The sequence below is a fragment of the Canis lupus genome, chromosome 25 (genome assembly GCF_003254725.2).
Source record: "Canis lupus dingo isolate Sandy chromosome 25, ASM325472v2, whole genome shotgun sequence".
Taxonomy (NCBI): Eukaryota; Metazoa; Chordata; class Mammalia; order Carnivora; family Canidae; genus Canis; species Canis lupus.
In genome coordinates this window covers 26,049,940-26,077,759 of record NC_064267.1, presented here as the reverse complement: position 1 = coordinate 26,077,759, position 27,820 = coordinate 26,049,940, and the positions used below count along the sequence as shown (strand labels likewise).

The 27,820-nt window shown below is 49.7% G+C and overlaps 1 protein-coding gene and 1 long non-coding RNA gene across 3 annotated transcripts; one reads left to right on the top strand and one right to left on the bottom strand.

The window, feature by feature from the left end:
* Window positions 1–114: 114 nt before the first annotated feature.
* Window positions 115–20,479, bottom strand: CTSB (cathepsin B). Of its 2 annotated transcripts, XM_025462901.3 has the most exons (10): window positions 20,351–20,479; window positions 8,345–8,495; window positions 6,924–7,009; window positions 5,894–6,008; window positions 4,762–4,880; window positions 3,856–3,941; window positions 3,255–3,398; window positions 2,628–2,744; window positions 1,490–1,618; window positions 115–1,112 (listed from the first exon to the last, which is right to left on the bottom strand). In XM_025462901.3, exons 2-10 carry the CDS (start codon window positions 8,468–8,470, stop codon window positions 1,015–1,017), a joined length of 1,020 nt encoding a protein of 339 aa, XP_025318686.1. In that variant the 5' UTR covers window positions 8,471–8,495; window positions 20,351–20,479; the 3' UTR covers window positions 115–1,014. The 2 variants fall into 2 exon arrangements, with proteins under 2 accessions (XP_025318686.1, XP_048957329.1); XM_049101372.1 differs by lacking the exons at window positions 4,762–4,880; window positions 6,924–7,009; window positions 8,345–8,495; window positions 20,351–20,479 and having other exon boundaries at window positions 5,894–5,967.
* Window positions 20,480–24,067: 3,588 nt separating this feature from the next.
* On the top strand, window positions 24,068–27,500 carry LOC118355710 (uncharacterized). Its single transcript, XR_004818730.2, has 2 exons — window positions 24,068–24,385; window positions 27,304–27,500. It is a non-coding gene; the product is annotated as an uncharacterized LOC118355710 (long non-coding RNA).
* The last annotated feature ends 320 nt before the right edge of the window (window positions 27,501–27,820 follow it).

Below are 27,820 nucleotides of genomic sequence, written 5' to 3'. Positions count from 1 at the left end.
GGTTAGAGTTTCAAGGACTCTTGGATCCAGGAAAACAGGATTCTGTGGGATAAGGACAGACGGCGCTACAGGCCTACAGATGGCGGGATGTCACCAGAACACAAGACTACAAGGTAAGGGAGAAAACGTTTTATTGGCATAGTCATTCCTTTCCTTGTTGAATTAAGAGAGTGAAGCAGTGACTTTTAAACAGTTAAAGCCGGTTTCTCCCCAAATGAGCTTCCACTGATTATGCTGGTAGGCCAGTCGGGTCAGGACCACCCAGTTTTGTTGTAAGGGGACAGACAGTCCGTAAAGCGAGTACAGCTCTTCCAGCTGTTCCTCTTTCATTCACATGATCAGCAGAGGTGCACAAAAAATAAAACGTATATTGAGAAAGGAATCATGCCAAGGACCAGACCGTTGAGGGTCTTTGAGGCTACTTGACTATAAGCTCAGGAGATGCAGGGGCCCCGGGAGAATGGCTTTCTCCCAAGGGCTGCTCCACTACCTTTCTTTCCAACCTCTTCCAAATCTAGTGAGCTACTTGCTTAGAAGTGCCGCCGCCGGTGGGGACTGGTCTCATTAGGAACTCTACTTTCTATGGCTTTGGAACACCTAACAAACCCTCTAGGGTCTCCGTCTTGCTTGCATGACGTGCATGGAGAGGGGAAGACGTGGAGGGAGCCACAGCAGGAGCTGAACAGGAGGGCACTACTGGCCCAGCACTAGTCTAGGGGGGAGGCCTTGCTTCACTCACGGCAGTGGTTCACGTGGTCTAAGTGTGCACTGGGACTGCAGTCCACCCCACGGGCTGGGGGGCAGCCAGGCCTTGGATGTGTCTCCTTGGAAGACAGCTCTGATGGTAGACACGAGGTTGGGCCCAATACTTCAGGCCCTGTCTAAAACCTCTTGTATCTTATCTGAACTCAAAGAATAAAAGACATTCCTTACCCTCCACCTCCTCACCAGCCCAACTGGCTATATTTAGGGGGAAAACTGCCCAAGGGCTGGCAGGGCCAGTCCCATGGCAGATTAGATCTTTTTCCAGTACTGGTCAGTACATGGGATTCCAGCCACGATTTCAGATTCAATTCCACAGTGATCCCGTCCTCTGAGGATTTTAAAGAAGCCTGGAAAGCAAAAATAATATGCCTTTCAAGTGTGTGGAGATTTGACCCTTGCCCACATACTCAGACTCACCTCAGAAAGACCTAGGAGTAGGAGACGCCAGACTAGCCCCACAGCAGTCACCAAACTAGCAACAACTTGCTCTACCGACTTCTACGCTGTTTGCCCAGAGCCAGACACTGACTTGAGGCCATGTCCCAATCCCTACCACCCTCTATCAGGATCAGATCTGCCCTGCAAGGGAACCCTCAGCTCACGAGCACCCAAGAATCTGGAGGTCACTGCTGAGCTCTAGGCCTAGTGTTTGGAACAGAGGACAGGATGAGCCCTCCGTCCTGGCTCACACACCCCATTAACAGGAAGAGAGAGTTCCGCTCACCATTGTCGCCCCAGTCAGTGTTCCAGGAGTTGCCAACCAGCCAGTAGGGTGTGCCATCCTCCACTCCCCAGCCCAGGATACGGACGGCATGGCCTCCCATCATCTCTCCAGTGACGTGCTGGTACACTCCTGAGAAAAGGACAGCCCATTCAGGTGGAGACCAGGCTGTTGCCCCACTTCCCAGAGCATCCCTCCAACTCAGCTGGCTGCCCTGGCAGGACAGGGTCCAGAGAGCCCACCGAGCCCTCCCAAGAAACTGTTTGCAAACAAGGTTATACAGAGAGAAAATGCTGATGTTCTCTCTGAAGGTTCCAGAAGCTCCCACAACATTTGGGAATTATTTCAATAGGTTTTTGAAAGCCCAACACTCAAATACGTTTAGTAAATATTAAAGTGGAGTCCCAACAAAATGTGCTTGGTTGCCTTTAAAATTAAAGTCATAGATTCTAATTTAAGAAGTGAATTTAACGTTAACATTCAATTCCAGTTATTTGTTCGCCATACTAGGACTCCACGTGAGGATCTCTTCATCAAAAGGGTTTTGTAACTTAAAGAGTTTGACGCTGCTGCCCTGGGATGCCCTCTGCAAAGATGAAGCCTGAGAGAGGCTGGGGTGGCAGCAGCGTTGACCAATGCAGAAAGCTACAGGCCAAGCAGGCCAAGTGCCCTTGGGGCCTGTGGAGCAGGCGATCCCCTCACTGATGAGTCACTTTGTCAAACTGGAAATGCCTCCTTCTAAACTAGAGCTGAGGACTGCTAAAAACTGCCAGCTTTCTAAGTTTTTCTTGCCAGCATCATCTCCCTCAATCCAATGATGTTTCTTAAGAGTCAAGAGCTTTGAAGTTTTCAATGTGGCAGATCATAAAGGAGACAGCACTGGGCAGTCAGAGGCTGTTCATGTAAATGGGGGATTTCTAAGGCAGCTATCGGGCCGGGCGCCTGTCCGATGGCCCGGGGGGAGTCCCCACAGCCTCGCACACAGCCACCTGCCTCCTGTTTCCCCATCCACTGAACCTGAGGCATGGTCTGGGGCGGCTCCAGCACAATGTTATGTCTTCCTCCTCGATCTAGTCCCGGGCCGTGCCCAGAACCCACACCTCCCTAGCCCCCACCGCTGCCCTTGGGAGCCCACACACACCGGACTTGTACAGCAGGAAGTCGGAGTACACGGTGAAGGCCGCCTCCACCGGGCCGTTTTTGTAGATCTCTGCCATGATCTCCTTCTCGTTATCGGACACACTGTAGGAACTGCATCCTGGCAAAAGAACCAGCCAAGCAGGGGGGTGGGGGGGGGGTGGGGTGAGGAGGGTGAGGGGGGTCAGGCAGGCCCCCCCCAGGGTTCCAGCTGTCAACTTATCAATGATTTATGGGGTTCCGCCAAGTGAAGACCACGTCTAGGGGGCTCACCCAGCCCAAGGGTAGGGAAGGCCTCCCCGGGGAGCAATGATGGAGCTGGACCGGGCCGAGAAGTGGGAGCGCACAGCTCTGTGGCGCAGGGGCAGCGAGCACGAAGCCCCGAAGAGTGGTGCCCTGGGTCCTAGGCCTGATCACTCTGCTGTCAAGTGAGACTGACGCAACAGGAATCCTGAGGCCGAATTCGGGAGGGAGGCAGCCAGAAGCAGCAGTGTGCTGCTCCCTGGCAGGACAGTCGTTCATGGCCTTCCTATCTCCAGGGAGAGTCGACTGCCCTGTCCTCTCTCTTCCTCTGGCTCAGAATGGGTGTCTGCGGGGCCCGGGGTGCTGGGGAGCCCAGCTGCCGCTTTACCGTAGTGTTTGTCTTCTTTGTAGGACGGCGAGTAGCCGGGCTCGCAGATCTTGCTGCACTTGGGGGTATCCCCCTCCCCTGTGCATGGGGGCCGGGAGCCGTTCACGTGGTGCTCACAGGGAGGGATGGAGTAGGGTCTGCAGCCTGGGGGGCCAAGTGGAAAGGAAGGGATCAGCTGACAGCCTCCTCAGAAGCCCCTTGTGGCAAGAGGGAAACGCTGGAGCAAGGCAGGGGAGGTGTTGGGAGGGAGGGAGGATCATCACATCTGCAGCAGGGACACTTGACACCGTCGCTAATTCTGCCCCCCCCCCCCCCCCAGGCAGTCCCCTCCCTCGGCAGTCCCGGGCAGTCCCCTCCTTCGGGCAGTCCCCTCCTTCAGGCAGTCCCCTCCTTCGGGCAGTCCCCTCCTTCGGGCAGTCCCCTCCTTCGGGCAGTCCCCTCCTTCGGGCAGTCCCCTCCTTCGGGCAGTCCCCTCCCTCGTATTTCTGTTGGATTCTTCAGTGGCCTGCTCTCAACTCTCAGCCTTCACTTTACAATGCGAGGCCCATTCTTACTGCCTATAAGCTCCATCTAGCCAGAGGGTGTGACGGCAGACACTCACCCACATGAGAGTCATAGAGGCCCCCCGACACCAGGCCTTGCTTTGTCCAGAAGTTCCAAGCTTCAGCAGGAAAGCCTCCATTACAGCTGAGGAAGGAGCCACTTGTTAAGTTCACTGTGAGAGAAACTCTAGCTGCGCCCAGACCATTGCCCATGGCCCCAGGGTCTCTTGGGGACCCCCCCCCCCCCGATAGTCACTTCTTCCAGGGACTCACCCAAGCTCCCAGGCCTGCCTGCCACCACCCTCAACAAGACAGAAGGACCCTCATATCCATGGCTACCCTGAACCAGGCTGTGCCCTTCCCGGAACCCAGATTATCAATCAGCACAGTGCAACTCCCTGGTGTTTTAATGCAGAAAATGTTAATGCCGGGGACTGGTTTAACTGTATGAGGTGAGGCCTGGACACTTTTTTAAAAACTCCCGGGTATTTCTAATCTATAGCCGTATCTGACAACCATGGTTGTAAAACCAAGGCCAGAGTGGGCAGAAAGGCAGGTACCCACGGTGGGAATTTAGTGTTTGGTGATCAAGCTGGGGACCCAACATTCTTCATTACAGAAAATAGGCCCCAAGGTTATTACATTTCCTTGAGCAAAGAAAGGGAACAAGGATGACAAAAACCAGGCCCGAGATCAGAAAGTGAGCCACATATTCTGAGACGGTCTCTGCTGTGCCTGGACCCCAGCCCCCAACCCCCAGCGCTGGGGGGGCGGGGGGGGGGGTCAGCCTGACTCTAGGCAGCTCACAGAAAGCAGCAGTCATACCACGGCCTGCCTCCAGACCGCCCAGTCCCCAAGCTGTCTCGCCAAAGGACCTTATCTGAGCTGGAGTACCAGTCCCATCCTCACAGAGGCCATTCCCAGGGGCCCGGCTCCCGCAGCGGGAGGTGCCGCTTCTGACTCACCCGTCCCCACACTGGTCGCCACAGCAGGTGAGCATGTCCTCGGCAGACACCTCCACGTTGACGTGCCCATTGGTGCGGATGCAGATCCGGTCAGAAATGGCTTCCACGGCCCCAAATGCCTACAGGGACAAGCCCCCCACAGGTGAGCCCCACTCCTGGACGGTGGCCTCTGCCAGCTACCACGTCAGAGGACCACACCTCAGACCTCCTGGGTGGCTACTCTCCCAATGTCAGGGAGGGTCCAGGCCCTCACGTTTGTCTTTGAAGCGAGAGACCAATCTACCCCAAATCTCTACCTGGACACTCGGGTCATTTCTAAAATGTGGTTTTTGTTAACCTAAAACAGCTCACACAAAGAACAAATACTGTATGATTTTACTAAAATGAAGTATCTAGACTGGTCAGTAAAAGAAAGTAGAAGGGTGCTTGCTGGGGTGGGGGAGGGGAAAGGGTCTCCATTCTCACAAGTTGCTAAGAGTTCTGTAGATGGGCGGTGGTGACTGCATTCATGTAATGTGAATGTACTTAGTGCCACTGAACAGTGCCCTTAAAAATGACTAAGGTGGGGCGCCCGGGTGGCTCAGCCGGTTAAGCATCTGCCTTTGGCTCAGGTCATGATCTCAGGGTCCTGGGGTCATCCCTGCTCAGCGAGGAGTCTGCTTCTCCCTCCGCCCCTCTCCCTGCTCATGCTCTCTCTTCTCTCTCTCTCTCAAATAAATAAATAAAATATATTTTTAAAATGACTAACAGACTTAAATTATACCCCATGTACTTTTACCACAGTTAAACAAAATTAAGATAGCGCCTTGATACAGATGGGATATTTCTTCGTGAAGCAGCGGAGGGGTCAGAACTCCTGGTGTTTGCTGATGGCCTGGGGCAGCGTGTAAAACGGGGAAGTAAAAGCAGCTTCACCGCTGCACATGGGCCAGGTCCATACACCACACAGGGCGCTCTGCACATCGGTTCTCCTGCCCAGTCCTGGCAGTAACTCACGACCACAGGGATCTGCATGATTTTTATGTTGATGGAACGGAGACTCAGCAGGTTTATATAACTTGCCTCCACTGGGAAGTCTGACAACACGCCCCACACCCAAGGCTCGGGCCTCTCCCCGCCAGCAGGGCCTCACCCAGCAGGAACCGCAGGAACCCTGGTCTCGGATCTCTTTGATGGTCGGGCAGTTAGGCCACTGTTCGCGGGCATCGAAACTTTCCGGCAGAATCAGGTTCTTGGCAAACTGAACTCTAGATAAAGGAAGGCCTCCGTGACCCGCTTGCCAGTTACCACCCTCCCCCACCCTGGCACCCAGCAGCAACTGCAGGCCGGGCCATCACCTGGGAAGTGAGACCCACGGAGGACAAGCTGAAGATGACATCTGCAGGGCTGCCCCAGGGAATTTATAAAATTAAACCAGGAATTCTACTGTTCAACACATCTTATCATTCCCTATGCTTCTTCCTAGTCTTCCTCTATGAGATATTTTTCAGGAGTTTGGCCACAAGATCCACACAACTGCATTTCTTACTCCCTTCACCCCACCCCGGGTCTGCCCAGGGTCCTCCCCTCATTTTTAACATTTTCACTATGGTGTGACGTCCCATAACTATTCTATCCACCTTGTTACTTTTTTTTTTTTTTAATTTTATCTATTTATTCATGAGACAGAGACACAAGCAGACTCCACACAGGGAGCCCGACACGGGACTCGACCTCGGGTCTACAGGATCAGGCCCTGGGCTGAAGGCGGCGCTAAACTGCTAGGCCACCAGGGCTGCCCTTGTTAGATATTTCTAATGCTTCCTACTAGAATAATAGCCACTTGACAATGCTCACTGTAGAGCTCTCTAGGAAAAAAAAAAAAAAATGAAACCTTAATGGCCAATCAGATGGCTTTTCTTAGATTCTCCTTCAATTATTAAAGACTGGGTCCATCCAGGTCATACAGAAGCAGACCTGGAGCTGAGACACCTGGAGAAGCACAGCAGGACACACATTGCTGGAGGCTGAGCCTGTCAGGTAGAGTCCTTGCTGCTCCGAAGGGCTGAAACCTCTTTCCTTCCTTCCCTCCTTCCCGCATCCCAAACATACACCCACGTGGGCATGGCAGTGGTGTGGGCATAGATGCGGAGCGTACCCACCCCCAGGCAGCAGGCACTCACCTCTGTGGCAGCTTCGGCCCACCCAGGAAGGTGCCACATAGCCTCCTCAGGTAGCTCGGGTCCACGTTATGGAAGTTGTGTCCAGCCTGGAAGAGAGCACCGGCCACAGCAGTCAACGGAGGGGGGATCTAGAGCTGGGAGTAGATGGGAGGCCTGACCAAGCCAGGGGGTGCCATCCAGCCTAGCATAGCAGGAGGTGCTGGGGAACTGCTAGAGAACAAGTGCATCCCCCCAAATTTATGTTGAAACCTAGCCTCCAAGGTGATGGCACCTAGAGGTTGGGCCTTTGGGAAGTGATTAGGTCATTAGGGTGGATACTTTGTGAAGAGGATCAGAATGGGGTTAGTGCCATTTTTTTTTTTTTAAGATTTTATTTATTCATGAGACACACAGAGAGAGGCAGAGACATAGGCAGAGGGAGAAGCAGGCTCCCCATAGGGAGCCTGATGCGGGACTTGATCCAGGACACCAGGAGAGAAGACAGACCTCAATCACTGAGCCACCCAGGTGTCAGATTAGTGCCCTTTTAAAGGTGGTATGAGAGAGCTGGCTGGCCCCTCCAACTAAGTGAGGATACAATGAGAAGTCACTTGTCTGCAACACAAAAAAGTGCCCTCCCTAGAACCCAACCATGCTGGCACCCCAAAAGTGTATTTCCAGCCTCCAGAACTGCAAGCAATACATTTCTATTTGTAAACCACCCAGTCGGGGATCCCTGGGTGGCTCAGCGGTTTGGCGCCTGCCTTTGGCCCAGGGTGTGATCCTGGAGCCCCGGGATCGAGTCTTGCATCGGGCTCCCGGCATGGAGCCTGCTTCTCCCTCTGCCTGTGTCTCTGCCTCTCTTTCTCTGTGTCTATCATGAATAAATAAATAAAATCTTAAAAAAAAAATAACACCCAGTCTGTGGTATTTTGGTATAGCAGCATGATCGGACTAAGACAGGCAGCCTCCAGAGCAAGCAAAGACCCGCCCCCGAGTGAACCACCTGGGCAGCATGCAGCTCCAAGACCGGTGGGTATCTTCTCGGATCTGCTACATTGAGAGGTGAAGACAGACCCTCTGCAGCCCTGAACATGGCCCATTCTTCATTTCTTCACTCCTGCAATCCAGGAGCTGCCTAATGAGCCTTACCAACTACCATGATGGGGGTTCAGGTCTTCCTGGTTGTGAACATTTCCAAAGCTCATTTCTCCCCACTGCACCACCATGCACTCATGCACACATGTACACACATGCACGCGCACACACACAGCACAGAAGCAAAGGAGGATGCTAAGCATAGTCCTGAGTGGCAATGACTCTCAATCAGACCAACTGTCTGAGACAGATTTTCCTACAGCTGCAGTCACCACCCTTCGGAATCGGAATGTACAAACTAAACCCCTAGAGAAGGGACATGCACAATGGTCCCCACAGCTCACCTTCCACGTAGTGTTACGTTTGTTAACATAGTCGACCAGCTCATCCGACAAGGCACGGAAAGGCAGCCTGCTCTGGGCACCGGTCAGCATCACCAGGCAGCTAAGAGTGGTTAAGAGCTGCCACATTTTGGAAGCTGGATCTTGGATTCACCTAGAAAAGACATTAGGACGCTTCAGTTCAAGTGCTTTACACAAGAGTGCCAGCTCCGGCAGCACAGTTTGCGGGCCAGAAACCACCCAGCAGCCGAAAGACCCATGTTCTCTTCCTGGCTCCGCCATTTGCCCCTTTTTTCCCTCATTGTCCTCTTCTGTAAAGCCTGGGTGTGGGTGCACAGAGCCCGCAAGGACCTCCAGCGCCCGTGGGCTCCCAGGCCCCACCTCATCCAAGTCCCAACCTATGCCCATAGCACACAGGGCCATGCTGAGGGCTGAATGTCCATCCACCCCCGTGCCACCATCCCCAACCAGTTCATGTGGAAATCCTAACCCCAGTGTGATGGAATTAGGAGGTGGGGCCTTTGGGGGATGACTAGTCATGAGGATGGAACCATCACGATGGGGCTAGTGTTTTGTTGTTGTTTTTTTTTTTTTAAGATTTTACTTATTTGTTCATGAAACACACAGAAAGAGAGAGGCAGAGACATAGGCAGAGGGAGACAAGCAGGCTCCACGCAGGGAGCCCGATGCGAGACTTGATCCCAGGTCTCCAGGATCATGCCCTGAGCCGAAGGCAGGCGTGCCCAAACGCTGAGCCACCTAAGCGTCCCGGGGCTAGTGTTGTTATAAAAGAGACCCCAGAGAGTGGTCTCACCTCTGCCATGTGAGGACACAGCTAGAAGGGTGTGTCATGTGGAAAGGGACCCTCACCCGGCCAAGCTAGCACCCTGACCTCAGACTGCCACATTTTGTCCCAAAATGAGAAACAAATTTCTGTTTAGAAGCCACCCGGTCTGTAACATGCTGCGGTAGCAGCCCAAATGGGCTAAAGAGGACTCCTCCAGATGCCTTGGAGCCAGGAGACAAAGCTGCAAGCAGTGAGGCCCCTCTGCAGCTGCGGCCTGGTGACTCATGCACACTGCTGGGTCTCCAGGGCTGTTCTCAAGCCGAGGCTGGGCTCCCGGCCTGAGGGGAGCAACTATTCCTTGGATGTTCCGCGGCTACCTCGGGGCCTGTGAGGATGGCACCAGCACCACCCCACTGTCGGTCAGAACCCCAAGGCCCAGGCCACAAGCAGTACCAACGACTCCATCCAAAGCAAATCAATAAACCCAGATCTTGAGGCTAAATGGACTTCGGTGCCCCACCTCCTGCTCTTGCCAAACTGCCTCTCCCTGGGTTTGTCCAACTACGTTTGAGACTCTTCCAAGTGAGCTCTCTGAGAGAGCAAACAGCCTATATGATTAGGTCCCAAATGGAGGACCAATCAGATAAGAAAAATGCAAATGAAAATATATTTTATAAGCCACATTCTGGATATAAAACAAGCAAACATGAGCCAACAAAGCCGAGCATGTGCCAATCTCAGAGCCAGGGCAGCAGAGCTGGTTTAGCCAGTGGCACAAGTCTGGGACTTTCTCTGTTTTTTCCAGCCAGCCAAGGGTTCTGTTTCAAAGATGGGTCTTCCAGGACGGGAAACTGTCACATTACAACCACAGTCCTTAGATCTTAAAATGGCCTGCAAGTCAGGAGACTGGCAGTTTCCAGCTCCGCCTCTGAATCATGCTCCTAGGCAAGCAGCTCCAATGAAAGCAAGAAATGTCCTGGATGCCATAGCACCCGGGGGCCTTGCAGGATACCCATGTGAGGAGTGATGGGTGGTGGCAGGAGGAGGGTTTTCTGTCCTTGACCTCAGGGGCTTCCAGAGTGCCTCAACTCCTCCCAGGTCACAGGGTTATGTGAACATGCTGCCCGCCTTCCACAGTGAATTCTACTTGAGGCAAGATTTAAAGTTGATGGTTGCTAAAGTAATAATTCATCCCGAAGAATAAAGGTGCAACAATAGCAAATGATTCAAGAGCAGGAATGGAGGCCTACCCTCTGGGGCAGTTAAGGAATTAGGAAACCCTGGGGAACACTGGCCCAGGGACAGTCCAACCAACAAAGCAGACCATTCAGAAGCATATCCACGGGGGAATTTAGCATCTGTGGCACAGGTGGGAGAAGCAGCAGTGCATATCAGTGATGGGGGCCGGCACCGCAGGCTCTGCATTTGAAACAAATAGTAAAGTCGAATCTTTACACCTGATTTCTCAGACCCAAGATGCGCTACACGGAACAACGATCTTGAATAAAAAGCTGCATGAAGAAAGTAAAAGCACTTTAAAAACTGTAATGTCAGAGTGAAAACCACTTAGGATTGACAAACAGAGCCTTAAAGGGACAATGTCTGATTACATGAAAATAAAGTCTCTCTTCTAGGGGAAAAAAAAAAGTGGCACACTGACAAAACAGTCCTCACATATACTTCAAGGTTCCTCTCCGTATTATGTAAAAGGTGCTTAAAAATCTAAATAAATTAATTTACAGAAAAAGACTACAAACAGCCAAAGGTATGAAAAGATGCTCAACTCACAGGGAAGTACAGATAAAATGAGGGCCTCGCAAAGGCTGAGTGGCTGGATGGTTCCTGGCAGGGGTTAGATGTGGGGAAGCAGAAAGGCTGTGCTGCTGAACCCTGGTGGCAGGTACAATCATGGAGAGGATGGCCTGGCCATTTCTAGTAACTTTTCGATCTCCACACCCTTTGACTCCGCAATTTGACATTTAGAAATGTATCCTACTGTATTCAAAGATATGGTATACATTTGTTTACAGAATATTCTTTGTATAACAAAAGACCAGAAACAAAGTGTCTAAGGACAGAGTAACTCTTACCTTCCGGTAAATGATTAACAGAATACATTAAGGATGCAGTAAAGTGAATCATACTGTACTGATACAGTCAATATGCCCAAGATTCACGGAAGTGGGGAAAAAGCAAGTAGCAGCAAATGAGTCACGGCACGCGTGTGAGCCCAATAAGCAATATACACGCATATTACCGTTAACACATGTGAAATATCAAGAAAAACACGAAAGTGGTTATGTGTGGCAGGGAGATTTATTTTTCTCCATCCTTTGTAAAAAAAATTAAGTGAACATATTACATTCAAAGTTTTGGTCTTTTAGGAAGAAGCGTAGCTAGGGCTACCAAATCCCTGGACCCCCAAATGCACTTCCAATTGATTCCCAGTCAATTCCCAGTGAGGCCTTCTCCCTAGTGACTTTCTGCTGAAAAGCCCCAACCTTCTCGTTTTCAGTGACTCACGGGCAGGCTGGTGCTCACATGACCACGGCAGGAACCCAGACGGCCTCCAAACCGTTCAGTAAAGGTCTTGCTGGGTCCTCGTGTGGCAGAAGGAACAAGGGGGCTCTGAGGTCTCTCCTAAAACATTTCCTGGGCAGAGAAGCAAAGCACTCGGGCTCCTTTCTTTTTATCCTGCCATCCTCGGACTTACACTTGGCGCCTTCGCATTTTCCCAAGATAGGAGAACCTCGCGTGAGCACCAGAGTGCACGCTGTGGGCACACGGGCGTTCAGACCCATGAACTGGACTCACACCCAGGAGGGCTGCTCTCCCCAGCTTTCACCACCACCTGTCAGGGGTGACGGGGCCGCGGCTGGGTCCCAAGGCAGTCCCAGGTGAATGCTCCCTGTGTGTGTCACAGAGGGGCACCCCAAGCCGACCCCTGGGGGCTCAGCCATCTGCTGAGAGGTCACACCACGAGCGAGTGGAGGATGGGAGCAATCTCAGGGTAACAGACTTTGAACAAGATCTCTCTGGCTTTTCTGGTGGCAGAGAACGCAGGCACCCCCAGGTCCCAGGCAGTTCTCGGTTTCTGTGCCGATGGCCACCAGGGCCATGGCCAGGCCCCCCGTGAGACAGTCATGCACTTTCCCTTCTCATCTCTGTTCCACCGGTCCTCCTCCGTATTTCCTGTCAACGTCATTCTCAGGGAGAACTAGGGGCTCAGTGAACTACAGAGCATAAGCCTGGAGGCCTGAGCTCAGCTGGAACCACTGACTCCAAGGCCCATCACTGAGCACTGGCGAAACTCTTCCTTTCAGCTTGCCACCCCAGGCCCAGGGCTGTGGCATCTGGGAGAAAGTCTGGTTTGGGGTTCAATGAAGAAATAGCTGCTGTGGCCTAAGGCGAAGGCAAGCACTGGACTTGGAGTCGGGACATCTGGATTAGATCTTGCACTAACTGTGCAGCCTTGAGTACCAATCTCCACTGAGCCTCAGTTTCACCACCTGTAAATGGGGCTGATGACCATTTATCCAGGTGGAAGTCAAGAGTGCCGGGATCCCTGGGTGGCGCAGCGGTTTGGCGCCTGCCCTTGGCCCAGGGTGCGATCCTGGAGACCTGGGATCGAATCCCACGTCGGGCTCCCGATGCATGGAGCCTGCTTCTCCCTCTGCCTGTGTCTCTGCCTCTCTCTATCATAAAATAAATAAAAATTAAAAAAAAAAAAAGTGCCATGACAGTGCCTGCTCTATAGTAAGAAAGCCATGAAAGGTTGCTCATTTAGGCATGCTCAATTCCCAGGTCCAACTTACCACCCAATCTTCCCTCTCTGTCCTCTTCCTTTCTGGCTTCTAGCCTGGGCCAGATTAACTCTAGTTCACTCCAGACCTGTCCACAATACCTCTATATCACAAAGAGTCTGAATTAAAATGAATGTTGTTTTGTTTTTTAAAGATTTTATTTATTTATAAAAGACATTCAGAGAGAGAGGCAGAGACACAGGCAGAGGGAAAAGCAGGCTCCCTGTGGGGAGCCTGACATGGGACTTGATCCCAGGACCCTGGGATCATGCCCTGAGCCAAAGGCAGATGCTCAACCACTGAGCCACCAAGTGCCCTAAAATGAGGTTTTAATTTCAATTAACTTCCAGATGGGAAGACTTCCAATGGGAGACTGCTGAGCCCAAAGAACATGAAGTCAGATTTCTCCCTCTAGAGGGGACGGATGCAGATATCCTGAGAGCAGTGGCAGTCTCACTCCAGTGGGCACCAGGAATCTTTCTGGGTCCACACAGATCGTGAACACTGGACCAACCACGACAAATGGCTAACAAAGCTGTATTCTGAACAAGCTGGCCATAGGTCCTTACAGCTTTACTTGAAACAGAACCAGTTTTCACTTCCCCTCTTTTGGGCAAACACTTCCCTTTTTCTCAGTCTTGTGGTTTTTTTTTTTTAAATTACAGGAGAGAATAAACAGAGAGTTCTTACTTATTCTATGAGAAAAGAGGTACCCAAATAGGAACACTTGTAAGTCACCAGACCGCCCTGCATGGTGTGGATGGGTGGGAGAAACAGCTGTGGACAGATTGGTACTTCTAGCCCTCCGTCAGCTGGTCTTCCTGGGTGGACGCAGGGTTCCACTCCACCCCTCCGCCCCTTTGCCAAGCCAACCTCTGGCTAAAAAAAGACAGGCTCTCGCATTTCTCCCATCTCCAAACCCCTACAGCATTTGAGTTTATATGAAAGGACATCCCACTGAAGATCTGTAGAAGGTCATGTGCAAAAGGGGCCTGTGGCCAGCTCAACCAACCCCCCCCACCATAGCATACATTCCCTAGACTACTTTGAAGCCATTCCCAGGACTACTATAGACCTTGGAGCCCTGGAAGGAGATGGAATTAACGCAGGAGAGGAGCTGATGCTAAGTTGCAGAAAGCTTCAGTCCTGATATTCTCTAAAGACATGGATTCGGCTTGGGCTGCCATGGAGTTTTTTTTTTTTTTTTTTTTTTTTTGGAGCTTCATTTTTAAAAAAGTTTTCTTATGTGGTTGTAGAGCCCTTAAGTAGACTGGATTCTAGATCTGTCTCAAATCTAAGGAGACAGGACATGTGTATGTGCGATTTCCAAATATGCCCCGCTGCAATTTTCTGGCCAACGCAGAAAAAGATGAATGCGTGCCCAGCACATCTTCCGTCTGGACTCCGCTCGTCCTTGCCCACTGCTGTTGTTCCTGCACGGCAGGACCGCTTTCACAGCTGGCTCTAAAGAATCAAAAACCGAGTGCCTCAATTTTGCCAAAAGCCACAAAGTAAGTGCCTTATACACCACCAGAGTGCCTACAGCCCAGGAGAAGGTGGACCAGTAGGAGGATCGTGAAGATTAGTGGGATCTAGCTAGAGAACTTGCAGAGACTTTTCTTGCCTCTTGCCATCATTCATGGCAGGTGTTCTTGAAGTTTCAACCACTTCGGTTCCCCACCCACACATCAGAAAGAGGCAGATCTTCATTTCCTCTGACTTGCCCACTTACCCCTCCTAGTTGGGACAACACTGAGGGGGCGGACACAAGTGCCTTTATCATATGCTCCAATCGAACTGAAGGACACCTGGCCTTTGAGTTTGAATCACAGCCTTGATGTTTCCTGTCTTTGTTCGTAATGGAAATATGTTTAACAAAACAAAAAGGGCTTCTGGTCGCCTGTCTCCTTAGAGCTGTGAGGATGAATAGGGCACCAGTTTGCGCTCTCTGTCCTCTAGAGCCAGGCTTCCCCCCCAGCTGAATGCCCCCAGGCAACTCCTTTGTGACCCAGAGAGGGCATCCCCTGCAGCTGGCTACAGCTGTGCAGCTAACAGGAGAAGCAGTGGGGGGCGTGAGGGGGGGCTCAACAGTTAAGCGGCTGCCTCCAGCTCAGGTCATAATCTCAGGGTCCTGGGATGGAACCCTGTGTTGTTCTCCCTGCTTTGTGGAGAGTCTGCTTCTCCCTCTCCCTCTGCCTGCACACACTCTCTCTCAAATGAACTATTAGAAAAAGAAAGAAAAAGAAAAAGAAAAAGAAAAAAAGAAAAAGAAAACTAGAAAAAGAAAAAAGAAGGCCCCACCTGCCTCACCCACCTAAACAGTTGAGGCCACTTAGAGGTACTCCCCCTGTTGCCCACTTGCCAACCATCTGTCCTCAAATCAGGGACTAATTTCCACCAGGTTGAGCAGGGTGGGCCTACACAAACTCATCTCCCGCAGTGCCTGGAAACCATCTAGCTGCTGTGCCCACAAATGGAACAATGCTTAAGATCATCCATAGCAGCCCACATCCTGCAAACAGAAAAAAATTACTACCTTGTCCTTGAAACAATGGACCCCAGGAAGGCCCGAGGCAGGTGAAAATTTTTGTATTGTTGAAAAACAAGAATACGGGAAAAGTTCTGGAAGCTTTTGCTCACCAGCTTTGCTCACTGACTCTGATACTGATTTACTGAGATGCTAAAGGGGGCATAACATTCTCATGTCTCTGTTTCTAAAGTAGGCATACCGCCCAGATTCTGAAGGACCTTAGGACTACTTTATGGAAGCTTTCAGAAATCCTTGGAGATTTAAATGAGATTAGCAGCCCACACCTCCCCAGCTTGCAGGAGCACGGAGGCTCTAATGCAACTGCAGGCCAGATCCCACCTCCCCGCGGGCTGGGTACTCTGGAATGAGATACTGGCAGTGGCAAAAGCAAGCAACAGAAGGGCCTTGCCTCTCCTGCTTACTCCTCGTTCCTCTCTTGAGGCCCTAGGAAGACATCCTCACCTCATGAGGCTGCTGGGAGATGTAAGGAGATGATTTGTCTTTTTTCCTTCTTAAAGATTTTATTTATTTGAGACAGAGACACTGTGCAAGTTGGGGAGGGGGAAGGGAGAAGCAGACTCCCTGTTCAGCAGGGAGCCCACATGATCTCAGGACTCTGAGATCATGACCTAAGCCAAAGGCAGACGCTTAACCGACTGAGCCACCCAGGTACCCTGGAGATGGTCTTTTTCAAAGTGCCTTCCATGCAGCCTGGCTTGGAGCACACAGCCCTTACAATGAACTGCCACCAGGAAATGGTTGTGTACTCACTGGTGAGGTGACTACACATCTCTCTACTCACAAACTAGTTAATGCTTAACATACCAGGCTAATCTTTTTATTCTCAGAAAAATTATGATCACCCTATTTTTATCAACCAAGGCCTCAAAAACTGGTTTATTCTATCTTGACCACCAGAACAAAGCACTCCTAAGCACCCACAGAGTTCAGATGGCTCCCAGCTGATGTACAACAATGCCTCCAACCCCAGAGTGGCCACAGCCCCTGGCTGGCACCACTTTCCCAGGCCTTGCGCAAGCCCAGAAACGTCGTGACTTATGTATGTGTAAGCACATCCTGCCCAAGCCCAGGTCAGAGGGTCACAGAGAAGCCCAGCCCCAGCTGGATCTCTTGGCAGAATAACCCTCACAGTACTTTATACTGGATCAGTTTACTCGTTTGGTGGTATCTAACCCCTCCTCCTCTCCTCATCTTCGCTAGTGACCAGGTTATCCTGAGGGCCAGACTGAAGTGAGTTATGAGCCTGGCAGAGACAGATAACACAGGCACAGGTATCTTCCTCGGCACCCTGCAGTCAACACAGTGACGTTGGAAAAAGACCTTTCGTCTCCTATAAAATGACTATTTTACAGCTGAGGGAAACTGGTTCTCGAGAAGACACCATAAGCAAGCAAGCTTGAAAGAGTGTATCTGAGTAGGTGTGGACAATTAAGAGATCAAACTCGAAAATCCCAATTATTTCAGTGATTCCTGCCATGTCACAAGCTTGCAGGAGCCTCAGTGTCATCTGTAAAGTGGAAGAGTCAAACTCCACTACTCATAACTCACGTGCATTCTGAAAATTAAAAAGTAAAAATAAAAAATTAGAAAAGGTTATTTAATTGCAGAAGCCCAGATACCTGGTAGGATCTAAAGAAACCTCAGTAAGTTCTTGCTGTTCGCAAACACATTAAAACTACAAACACTGGGCAGCTCCGGTGGCTCAGCAGTCTGGTGCCACCTTCAGCCCAGGACGTGATCCTGGAGACCCAGGATTGAGTCCTGCGTCAGGCTCCCTGCATGGAGCCTGCTTCTCCGCCTCGCTCTCTCTGTGTCTCTCATGAATAAATAAATCTTTAAACAAAAACAAAACAAAACAAAAACTATAAACACTGCGATCAACGACAAAAATACAAATCCTCACTAATCAATGACTTCTGAGAGCAAAGAATGACTTGAATTCCCGGTCCTAAAACTTCAAGCAGCAACACCGTTTCAAACGTATCAGGTTGCTAAAAATTGAAATCTGATAATATCTAATGGTGGTAAAGGAGGAATAGGTACCCTCAAGCACCGCTGGTAGTACATATTGGTAAAACTTCACTGGACAGCATTCTGTAAGTATCTAGCAAAACAGAAGATGCACATGTCTTATGACCCAGCAACTAACTGGACTTCTGCTTTTGCCCTGGAGAAACACTCAGGGGTGCCTGAGAGATATAAGGATTTACTGCAGCGCTGCCACAAACAACGAGAAAGTAAAAACCACCTGTCTCTCTGTAAATACTCTACGTTTGGTATGAATGAATGAACAAGACCTTCGTGTATCAACATAAATAATAAAGCTCATGAACAGGCAATGGAAAAGGATACAACCAGCACAATTACAGTTAATAAATTTTAATAGCATTGTTCATGGATTGATACAAAAGTATTAAAAGCACAAAAAAGAAAGACTGAGGGTGGGGCACCTGCAGTGGCTCAGTGGTTGAGTGTCTGCCTTCGTCTCGGGTTGTGATCCTGGGGTCCTGGACTCAAGTGCCGCAATGGGCTCCCTGTAGGGAGCCTGCTTCTCCCTCTGCCTGTCTCTCTCATGAATAAATAAATAAAATCTTAAAAAAAAAAAAAAAAAGGACTCAGGATTTATTGCACACACCCCCTTTCTTAGGCAGCTTCTGGAGTGTGCTCGGAGCTGAAACGAAGAGGTGAGGATATGGGATGGGGTATAAACACTGCTGACTGCCGCCCAGCGTCCACTGAGTACAGTACACAGCTGCACATGCCCCCACTACATTCATCTACTTGTCAACCCCCACCCCTCTCTGCATGTGAAGCTGAACCATAAAGTACCTGATCGCCACCCTTCTTGATCTAGAAAAATTCCCAAATATCATCTTAACATTTTCCTTGTGTCAAACTATCTAAAAAAGGCTGCAGACGTTGAGCCTTTGCTCCGAAATAGTCCAGTCCTTCCCTCCGGAAGAAGGGGATATCCCACACAATCACGAGGCCTTACCACATTTAAGAAAATCACCCAATGGACACTTTCTGACTCCCCTGAATGTGCTCTCTCTTGCTTCCCAGCCCAACAGAGATACAAAACATCTCTTACCCCTAAAATGTGTGCCAACTTACTACCCCAACTCCCAGGTCCTCTAATGGAGGAAAAGAAAGGACCAGTCTCTGAGAAAGGCCTCAGTTCAAGCTGCTGAATCAGCAGCACCTGGGCAGGTTTATCCTGAGGCTAAAGGGCTCCCACCCTCACCACCTGACCAGTCGGGAAACCAGCAGGGGAGTTAGTGGAGCCAGGGCTGGGCTGGCTTGCAAAGCCCCCAGATAAGGAATCTACATCCTTCCACTGCTGAGTGGCAATAACCCAGCTCTGGGACAGAGCTGCCCAAAAAGATGTGAGGGGAAACTTTCTCCAGGGCACCGTCAAAACCCTCTCTTTGGGAAAACCACACAGGGTGTGTGGGGGGATGCAGCTCAGCCCCTTCCTATATAAAGCTCAAGGGCTCTAGGTCACTATCACCAGTGCCAACAGGAAATAAGTCTCAGGGCGCCTGGCTGGCTCAGTCAGTAAAGCATGTGACTCTTGATCTCAGGATCCTGAGTTCAAACCCCACGTTGGGCACAGAGCCTACTTTACAACAAAACAAAACAATTCTCCATTATTTAAGGATGTTATGGAAGAAAAGCAGCCCCTACCAAACCAGACAGCCTCCTAAGCCTCTTCACTTTCCTATCATTCTCAAACTATAGAGTCAACTAGATAAATGCATCCCAGCTGCATTTCTGTCCGGTGGATGCACTGAGGATCAGTTTTTTCTAAGGTAACTAAAGATGCTAGCTGTCCATTTGAACCCCTCCAGCTCCCCCTCCCACCGGGTGTGAAGGACTGGGGGAGGGATGCCGGCGGCGGGGGTCCAGGTGCCTGAGGAAGAGAATGACCTAGACCCACAAAGGGGCAAATCCATTTCACATCTAATTGGATGGCCTGCTGAGCCCGCCAGACTGTTACCCCTAAATGCTCCCCATATGCTGCTCCCTTTCGCAGACCTCCGGGGTCATTAACTAAAGGAAGAGCTGAGGCCTCAGGGTCTCTGCCCTGCTTTCCCCTCTCCCAAACAACCCGGGCCTATGTAAGGCTCAGTCAAGAAGTAAGGAGTGGCATCTTCCCCTTCCACCCCAGCCTCCCGGGGAGGGGAATTGGGGCTTCCAATGCCTAGACTCCTAAGCACTGCTCAGTTTCTCTTCCCATCAGTGGATCTAACTCATCATGTGGCCTCCACCCTACACCACCTAGTTCCAGGTTCGTTTTCTGGTCTCTGTCCTCTGGGGTCCCTGGAACTGTGTGTTCGGTTGTGGGCTGAGAATTGCCCAAACCCTATGAAATAAGAAAACACCTAGAACAGACGTAGGGAGACACTATTATCTCGGCAATTTCCTGAGGAAACTGAGGCCCAGAAGCTCACCAGGGGCCGGGGAGCTAGATTCTGGCCGAAAGTCACCGGGATCCCAGCCCAGCGCTTCCCGGCAGACTACGCAGGCCCCACGCCGGAGCCGGAGCCGGAGCCGGGCTGGCCGCGGACACAGCCCCGGGAGGAGGCGGAGGCGGAGGCCGGGGTCGGGGCTGGGGTCGGGGTCGGGGCCGGGGCCAGGCCGCCCACCCGGAGTTGGGGGCTTCTTGCTTTTCTCACCGCGATGACTTTCCGGAGCGCGCGGGCTGCCACCCCCGCCCCCACCCCGCCTCCTCGCCCGCCCCGGGATGCCGCGGGGCCGCACAGGGGCCCGGGCTCCCGGCCTCCCCACCTCCCCGCCTCCCCGCCTCCCCGCCAAGGTCACCTCCACCGCGGGGGCGCCGCGCCCGGCCGCCCGCCCGCACTCACCGAGCCCGCCGCCGAGAGCCTGGGCCTGCAGCCTGCGAGCCGGGCCCGCCAGCGCCGAGCCGAGCAGCCGCCCTGGCTTCCCGGAGCCGCCCCGCGCCTAAGTACCGCCCGCCCCGCCGCGCCGCGCCCCGCCCCGCCCCGCGCGCCCGCCCACTCGCCACGTGACCGCCGCCGGCCCCGGCCCGCCCCGCTCCCCCTCCGCCCTCCGCCCCGCCCCGGCCCGGCCCGGCTCCGCACCCCTCCACCCGCCCCCGCACCCCGCCGCCTCCGCCCCGCACCCCCTCCGCCCTGCACCCCTCCGCCCCGCACCCGGACCCCCGCCGCCCTCCGTCCCGGCCCCGCACCCCCATCCCTCCGTCCCGGCCCCGGCCCTGCACCCCCGCCGCCTCGCACCCCTCCGCCTTCCGCCCCCTCCGCCCCCCCCCGCACCCCTCCGCCCTGCCCCTGCACTCCCTTCCGCCCTCCCTCTGCCCTCCGCCCGCACCCCGCACCCCCTCCGCCCGCACCCCAGGCACCCACGCCCCCACGGACCCTGCGCTCGCCTCTGCTCCCGGAGATCCCGCTGGGGGTGGGCTTGGCCCGGGGAAGAGGGACTCGGAGCCTCGGGCCAGTGGGGAGCGAGGGGAGATGAAGGTGGCCCGAAGGGTCTCCATCCAACCTGGACAGAGTCCCAGGGGCCGCCGCCGCCTGAAAGCAGCGGTTCGAAGCCTGCGGGATCCCTGCTTGCAGGAGGGGGTGACTGTCCCTCATTTCATCCATTCAGAAACCACTGAGTTGGGGGTATCATGATAGCAGGCCGCCCAGGGGAGCCTTTAGAGGCTCCTTTAGCGACGATAGTCTAAGAACGTGCCTATTAAAGCCTCCAGTTATGTAATAATAAATGGGTCTGACTTTCAGGACCTGCTTCAGGATTTCTAGAGAAGGACCTTAGGGGCAGAAATCCGTTTGGAAGAGGGGTCCCAATAGGCCTGTCCTAAAGGGACAGTATTTTACTTGGAGTTTATTTGGGGAGTGCTTACGGACGACGGTGGGGTGGCTCAAGACTATCTCCATGAATCCCCGTGTTTCGAATCCTTCTGACAACTTTGCAACGTTGGCATGATCCCAGTTTTTCTTCCAGAGGCTCAGGAAAGTCTAGTATTTCATCCAGTGGCTTTTGGTAATAATAAGAAAGCTATAGGCCTGGTGGACTCCCAGAAGCCCTGGTGATGTAGTTTTTTTGTTTTTGTTTTTTTGGGTTTTTTTGAGTAGTTCAGTCCGGAGACAGCAGACAAGAATTCTTGAGATATCTTTGGTGCAAAAAAAGTGATACTAAAGCATGGAGACATGACCTGTGAGGACAAAGAGCTGCTGCCCCAGGATTGTGGGGAGCTAGCCAGGGTTGGGTGAAGTAAAGAAAAGGGAAGTTCAAAAGGACTTTCATATGCTAAATAAGACTTTTTTTTTTTTTTAAGATTTATTTATTCATATGAGAGAGAGAGACAGGCAGAGACACAGGCTGAGGGAGAAGCAGGCTCCATGCAGGGAGCCTGATGTGGGACTTGATCCCCGGACTCCAGGATCACGCTAAAGAAGACTCTTGGATTCCTGGAGGCCTTGCTATTGTCAGGCTAAGATTATTTTTCCCAACAGCAAAACATTGACGTTAAGACAGCTGGGAGCTTCCTGGAGGAATGTTCTACTCTGCGGATCTCAATATGGGCTGCAGGTTATAAGGCCATTTAATTTTTCCTGCATTTCCTTCTGTCTTTGTCTCCCACATCACTGGCTGCTATCTGCTGCATCTTGCAGATACCTGGCCGCCAGGTGTCACACAGTCCCCGTGCCTGCCAGGGCGCATCAGAGAGCTGTGTAGACACATGTACCTCTTTGGTCCCAATTAAAGAAAGGAGTCAAGATGGCCCCACTACAAGCTTACCCAGTCATATCTTGAGAACCATGGACTCAGGCTGCAAATCAGTGTTTTGACATGTCCTCTCCCACATGGTGTCAATCGTTTTCAAACCCAGTAATGGAGCTTATAAAAGGAAACCCAAATGGGGAGGACACACGGATGACCATGGGAAATCTCTCCTCATCGTAACAGGAGTGCTGAGTACTTTACATGATCTCTCTCTCTCTCTCTTTTTATTTTTTTTTTTAAGATTTTATTTATTTATTCATGAGAGACAGAGAGAGAGAGAGGCAGGCTCCATGCAGAGAGCCTGATGCAGGACTTGATCCCAGGACCCCAAGATCACACCTGGACCCCAAGGCAGACGCTTAACCGCTGAGCCACCCAGGCGTCCCACATGATTTCTTTTTTTATGAAATTTTGAATGGGTGTCATTGTAGAGATAGATTATCACTTTTGAAATAACAGAGAAATAAACAAGTACAACTTCAGTAGAACGTAACCCTTCCTGCCTTAGCTAGGAATGCTTCATGGAGAAAGGAAGGCACCACATAATTTGTTTATTCTCGAAGCCCTCACTGGATCTTAAACTCCAGGATTTTTGCCTATAGTTAAAAAGAAAGCCCAAAGTAGAGTTGTTATGTGATTGCAGGGTTCTTGTCTCACGGAGTCCAAGAATGAATCTCACAGGGAAGTGAAAATGTATTAAGTGAAGATGGGAGCAGAAAGGAAAAAAAGAAGCTCTCTAGCGTGAGAGGGGCCCTGCCGTGTGGGTTGCCACTTGGGCTTTTACTGGCAGTCTTGTATTGAGAACTGACCAGGAAGCTTGTGGCCTTGACTTTTTTGTGCGGGCTTGGTTTGAGCAAGGACTATTGATAACATCCTTAATGGCTTACTTCTTCTTTGAGGTCTGGTTGTTTTCTGTGATTACAAGGTAGCTGACAAAAAAAATAAAAAATAAAAAAAAAAACTTCCCAAGCCTTCCCATTTAGGGCTAGGTGGTCTAGTTCATTCCCTTATCTTGGGTTTTGTCCACCTCAGCATTTTTCCACATTTGGGATTTCAACTCCCCTGTGGAGCCTAGTTAGAGGAGTCAGGGGCCTCCCATCTCCCCCTGCCTAGACCCTAACCCTTTCCTTACTCAGAGTCACTTGTCCCCAGGATAGTAAGCCAAGACTTAACTGCAGCATCTGTCTTCCCAGGAATGGAATGTTAAGCCAATGAATCCAGAATTTCTGGTCAGCACCAATGAGGTAATCTGTCAAATGGGCCCTTTCTAACCTCCCCATTCCCCAAGGAAAATCACATTACCCACCTAATAAGACCCCCTGCCTTTCTGGCTAAGGGAAAGTAACCTTGCCTGGAACGGTGTTTCTTTTGCTAATAACTTTTTGCCCCATCCTTTTCTCCATAATGCACAACACCTCTGAGCTCCCCTTACTTGCCAGATGGGGCGATGCTAGTCAACTCATAAATTGTTTAATAAAGCTAATTAGATCTTCATATTAACTTGGTGGAACTTTGCTTTTTTTTTTTTTTTTTTTTAATTTATTCTTGAGAGAGAGAGGTTGAGGCAGAGACACAGGCAGAGAGAGAAGCAGGCTCTATGCAGGGAGCCCAACGTGGGACTCCAGGATCACAGCCTGGGCCGAAGACAGGTGCTAAACTGCTGAGCCACCCGGGCTGCCCGGAACTTTGCTTTTAAATGCTATGTTGTTCTTTCTGCCTCCCCCCAGCCCCCCCCCCCCCCGCCCCAGCTTGTAGCAGAGAGCCTGGCACCTAGTACAGAATGAATATTGAGTGAATGTCTCCACGCATGAGGTGGGCCTTGAAGGTTGAGTAGAATTTTGCCTTAACCTGCCAAGTTTGAGGTCAGGGGCTCAGGGAATGTTGCTCAGAGCTTGCAGAAGGGCCTGGACCTGTGGCAGAAGCCATTTGCCTGCCGAGCTTCTGGAAAAGAGGCCTGGGTGTCTACTCAAAAGAGATGAAAACATATGCCTTCACAAAGATATGTGCTCAAATGGTGATTGTAGCATTATTTATAATAATCAAAATGTTACAGGACTTCCTTCTCCTTAAGGTGCCTGCAGTTCTTGGTTATACCACTTTGAAGAATGAAGAAGTAGACCAGACTAAGAGTGGTAAGCAGCAAAGTTTCAAAATTTATTGGTTGATAATAAAGTGATAGTACAAAACTCATGGAGAGAGAGGGGTTCTGAGAGGGTTGCCATCCATGTTTGTAAGTCTAGGGATTTCTATGGGTTTATTGGAGGGCTATTTTAATCTGATTAACCCTCCCTGCACCTGTCATCCAACAGCTTTTTGTCCTCTATCACATGGGAAAGGGTGGAGGGCTCCTTCCAGGGTGGTATAAAATCCTTCTGAGGGTGGTTTCTCTTGGGGGCAGGGCATCATTGTCTCTGCCTGCCTTTTTTCCAATTTTCCTCCATCAAAAAGATGGAAAAACCCAATGTCCACACACTGATGAACAAAATGTCATACACCCATACAATTCATAAAAAGGAAACCCATTCATAAAAGGGAATGAAATACTTGGGCATGCTATAACATGGATAAACTTTGAAAACATTTATGCTAAGTGAAAGAAACCAGTCACAAAGGTCACATTTTTTCCATTTATACTTAATTAAAATATAATGTATTATTAGTTTCAGAGGTAGAGGTCAGTGATTCATCACTCTTATATAACACTCAGTGCTCATTACATCACATGCCCTCCTTAATGCCCATCACTCAGTTACTCTATCCCCCTACCCCCTCCCTTCCAGCAACCTTCAGCTTATTTTCTATGATTAAGAGTCTCTTATGGTTTGTCTCCCTCTCTGATTTTTGTCTTGTTTTATCTTTCCCTCCTTTCTGCTATGATCCTGTTTTGCCTCTTAAATTCCACCTATGAGTGAGAGCACATGATGTCTTTCTCTGACTTATTTTGCTTAGCATTATACCCTTAAGTTCTATCCATGTCCTTACAAATGGTAAGATTTGGGTTTTTTTTATGGCATATATATATATGTATATATATATATATATACATATATATATATATATATATATATAGCCAGATCTTCTTTATCCATTCAACTGTGGATGGGCATCTAGGCTCTTTCCATAGTTTGGCTATTGTGGACATTGCTGCTATAAACATTGGGTTGCAGGTGGGCCTTCAGATCACTACATTTGTATCTTTGGGGTAAATATCCAGTAGTGCAAATGCTGTCATAAGGTAACTCTATTTTCAACTTTTGAGGAACCTTCATACTGTTTTCCAGAGGGCTATATCAGCTTGCATTCCCATCAACAGTGTAAGAGGGTTTATTCCTAGATACCTTATGGTTTTTGGTGCAATTGTTAATGGGATTGATTTCTTAATTTCTCTTTCTTCTGTCTTATAGTTAGTGTATAGAAGTGCAACTGATGTCTGTGAATTGATTTTATATCCTGCTACTTTGCTGAATTCCTGTATGAGTTCTAGCCATTCTGGGGTAGAGTCTTTGGGGTTTTCCATATAGAGTGTCATGTCATCTGTGAAGAGTGAGAGTTTGACTTCTTTTTTGCTGATTTGGATGCCTTTTATTTCTTTTTATTGTCTGATTGCTGAGGCTAGGACTTCTAGTACTATGTTGAACAGCAGTGATGACAGTGGACATCCCTGCCATGTTCCTGGATTAGGGGAAGAGCTCTCAGTTTTTCCCTATTGAGAATAATATTTACTGTGGGCTTTTCATATATGGCTTTTATGATATTGAGGTATGTCTCACACTGTGAGGTAGCCCTACACTGTGAAGAGTTTTAATCAAGAGCCACATATTTTTTAATCCTATTTATATGAAATGTCCAGAATAGGCAACTCTATAAGGTAGAAAGATTAGTGATTGCCTTGGGCTGACCTGGGAAATTTGGGAGGAGAAAGATAAAAGGCATAGAATTTCTTTTCAGAGTGATAAAAGTGTTCTAAAATGGATTGTGGTGATGGTTTTATATATATGCTTTTAAATTTATGTTTATATATGTATATATAATATACACTTATTTATTACATAGTTATATACAATATATAATTTGAAAATTATTTTGAAATTTAATTATTATAAATAAAATATTTCTAAATTATAATTTATAATTATATATTTTATATATACTTATATTATGTAATTGTATAATATTTATTTGTAAATATAAATATTAAGTTACATATAAATGTATTTATACTATATATTTACTATATTTATATTTTTTATACATAATGTAAAATTATGTATAAACCATTGACTTGTGCACTTCAAATGGGCAAATATTATGGTATGTCACTTTTATCTCAATAAACCTATTGCCAAATAAAGGATTGATAAGGAAAGTACTAGAAAAGGCTAAAGCAGAAATAATCCCTTTTTTCCTTTTTTTGGCTGTCCTTTAAGAATTCCTTTTCTGAAGGAATGCCTGATTTTTTTTAAATTTTATTTTATTTGTAAATGCCTGTAAATTTGTTTTCCCCTGGCCTCTCTCTGCCAGCTTCTAAAATCCCAGGGAGGGGATCCCTGGGTGGCGCAGCGGTTTGGCGCCTACCTTTGGCCCAGGGCGCGATCCTGGAGACCCGGGATCGAATCCCACGTCAGGCTCCCGGTGCATGGAGCCTGCTTCTCCCTCTGCCTGTGTCTCTGCCCCTCTCTCTCTCTCTGTGACTATCAAAAAAAATAAATAAAAAAAATTTAAAAAAAAAATAAAATAAAAAAAAAAATAAATAAAATCCCAGGGAGTTAGACTCTGTGGTGGAGATTTTTCACCAATAATCTGTTGCTATCTGGTGGGTTCTTTAGGAGTTAACAATGGTTTCTGAAGGTATTGTAAGCAGAAAGAGTTAGGGGTCCCCAGAAAAAGAAAGACAGATTTAGCTCTCTTGACATAAGAAAAATCATTTTAGGTCCCCAACTATCTTGTGAAAGAATGTAAGAAGAAACAGCCACTATCAGATCAGGAGGTAGCTGGATCATAGGCGAAAGTGGAAAGTGACCTGACACACACTCTTGAGTTATCTTTGCAGGATCTAAACCCTTCTGAGCACTCAGATACTGGACCAGCTGGAGCCAGGGAATTGATGATGGCCATTGCACAAGAGCCTTCATGAATACGTAGCTTAAAACCACCCCAGTTCCACTGTTGTTTGGGAAGACACTCTTTGGGAAAGATCCCAGGTGTTCTTTTGTACTTGCTGCAAATAAAACCCTTCCTTTTCCTATTCTTTGGCTTGGTTGTATCTTTGGGCTCAACACCCACCAAGAGGCGAACCCAGTTTCAGGTAACACTTTTAGCAGCGGTCAGTGTTTTCTCCTGTGTGTGGGCCCAACAGTGACATCTGAGGAATGCATCCCCTCTCTACCTTCTCGTTCCTCCCAACAGTGTTCAAACCTGTTAGTTCAAATTTATCTTCAAGCTCAGAGTTGCAAGGATCTTACAAGATCAGACCAACGTACTTACCCAGACTGATTTAAAAAGACAGAAGTGGGAAAAGAAGGTCCTACGCCCAGAGCAAAACCAGAACAACACGGAATTGTTTTCAC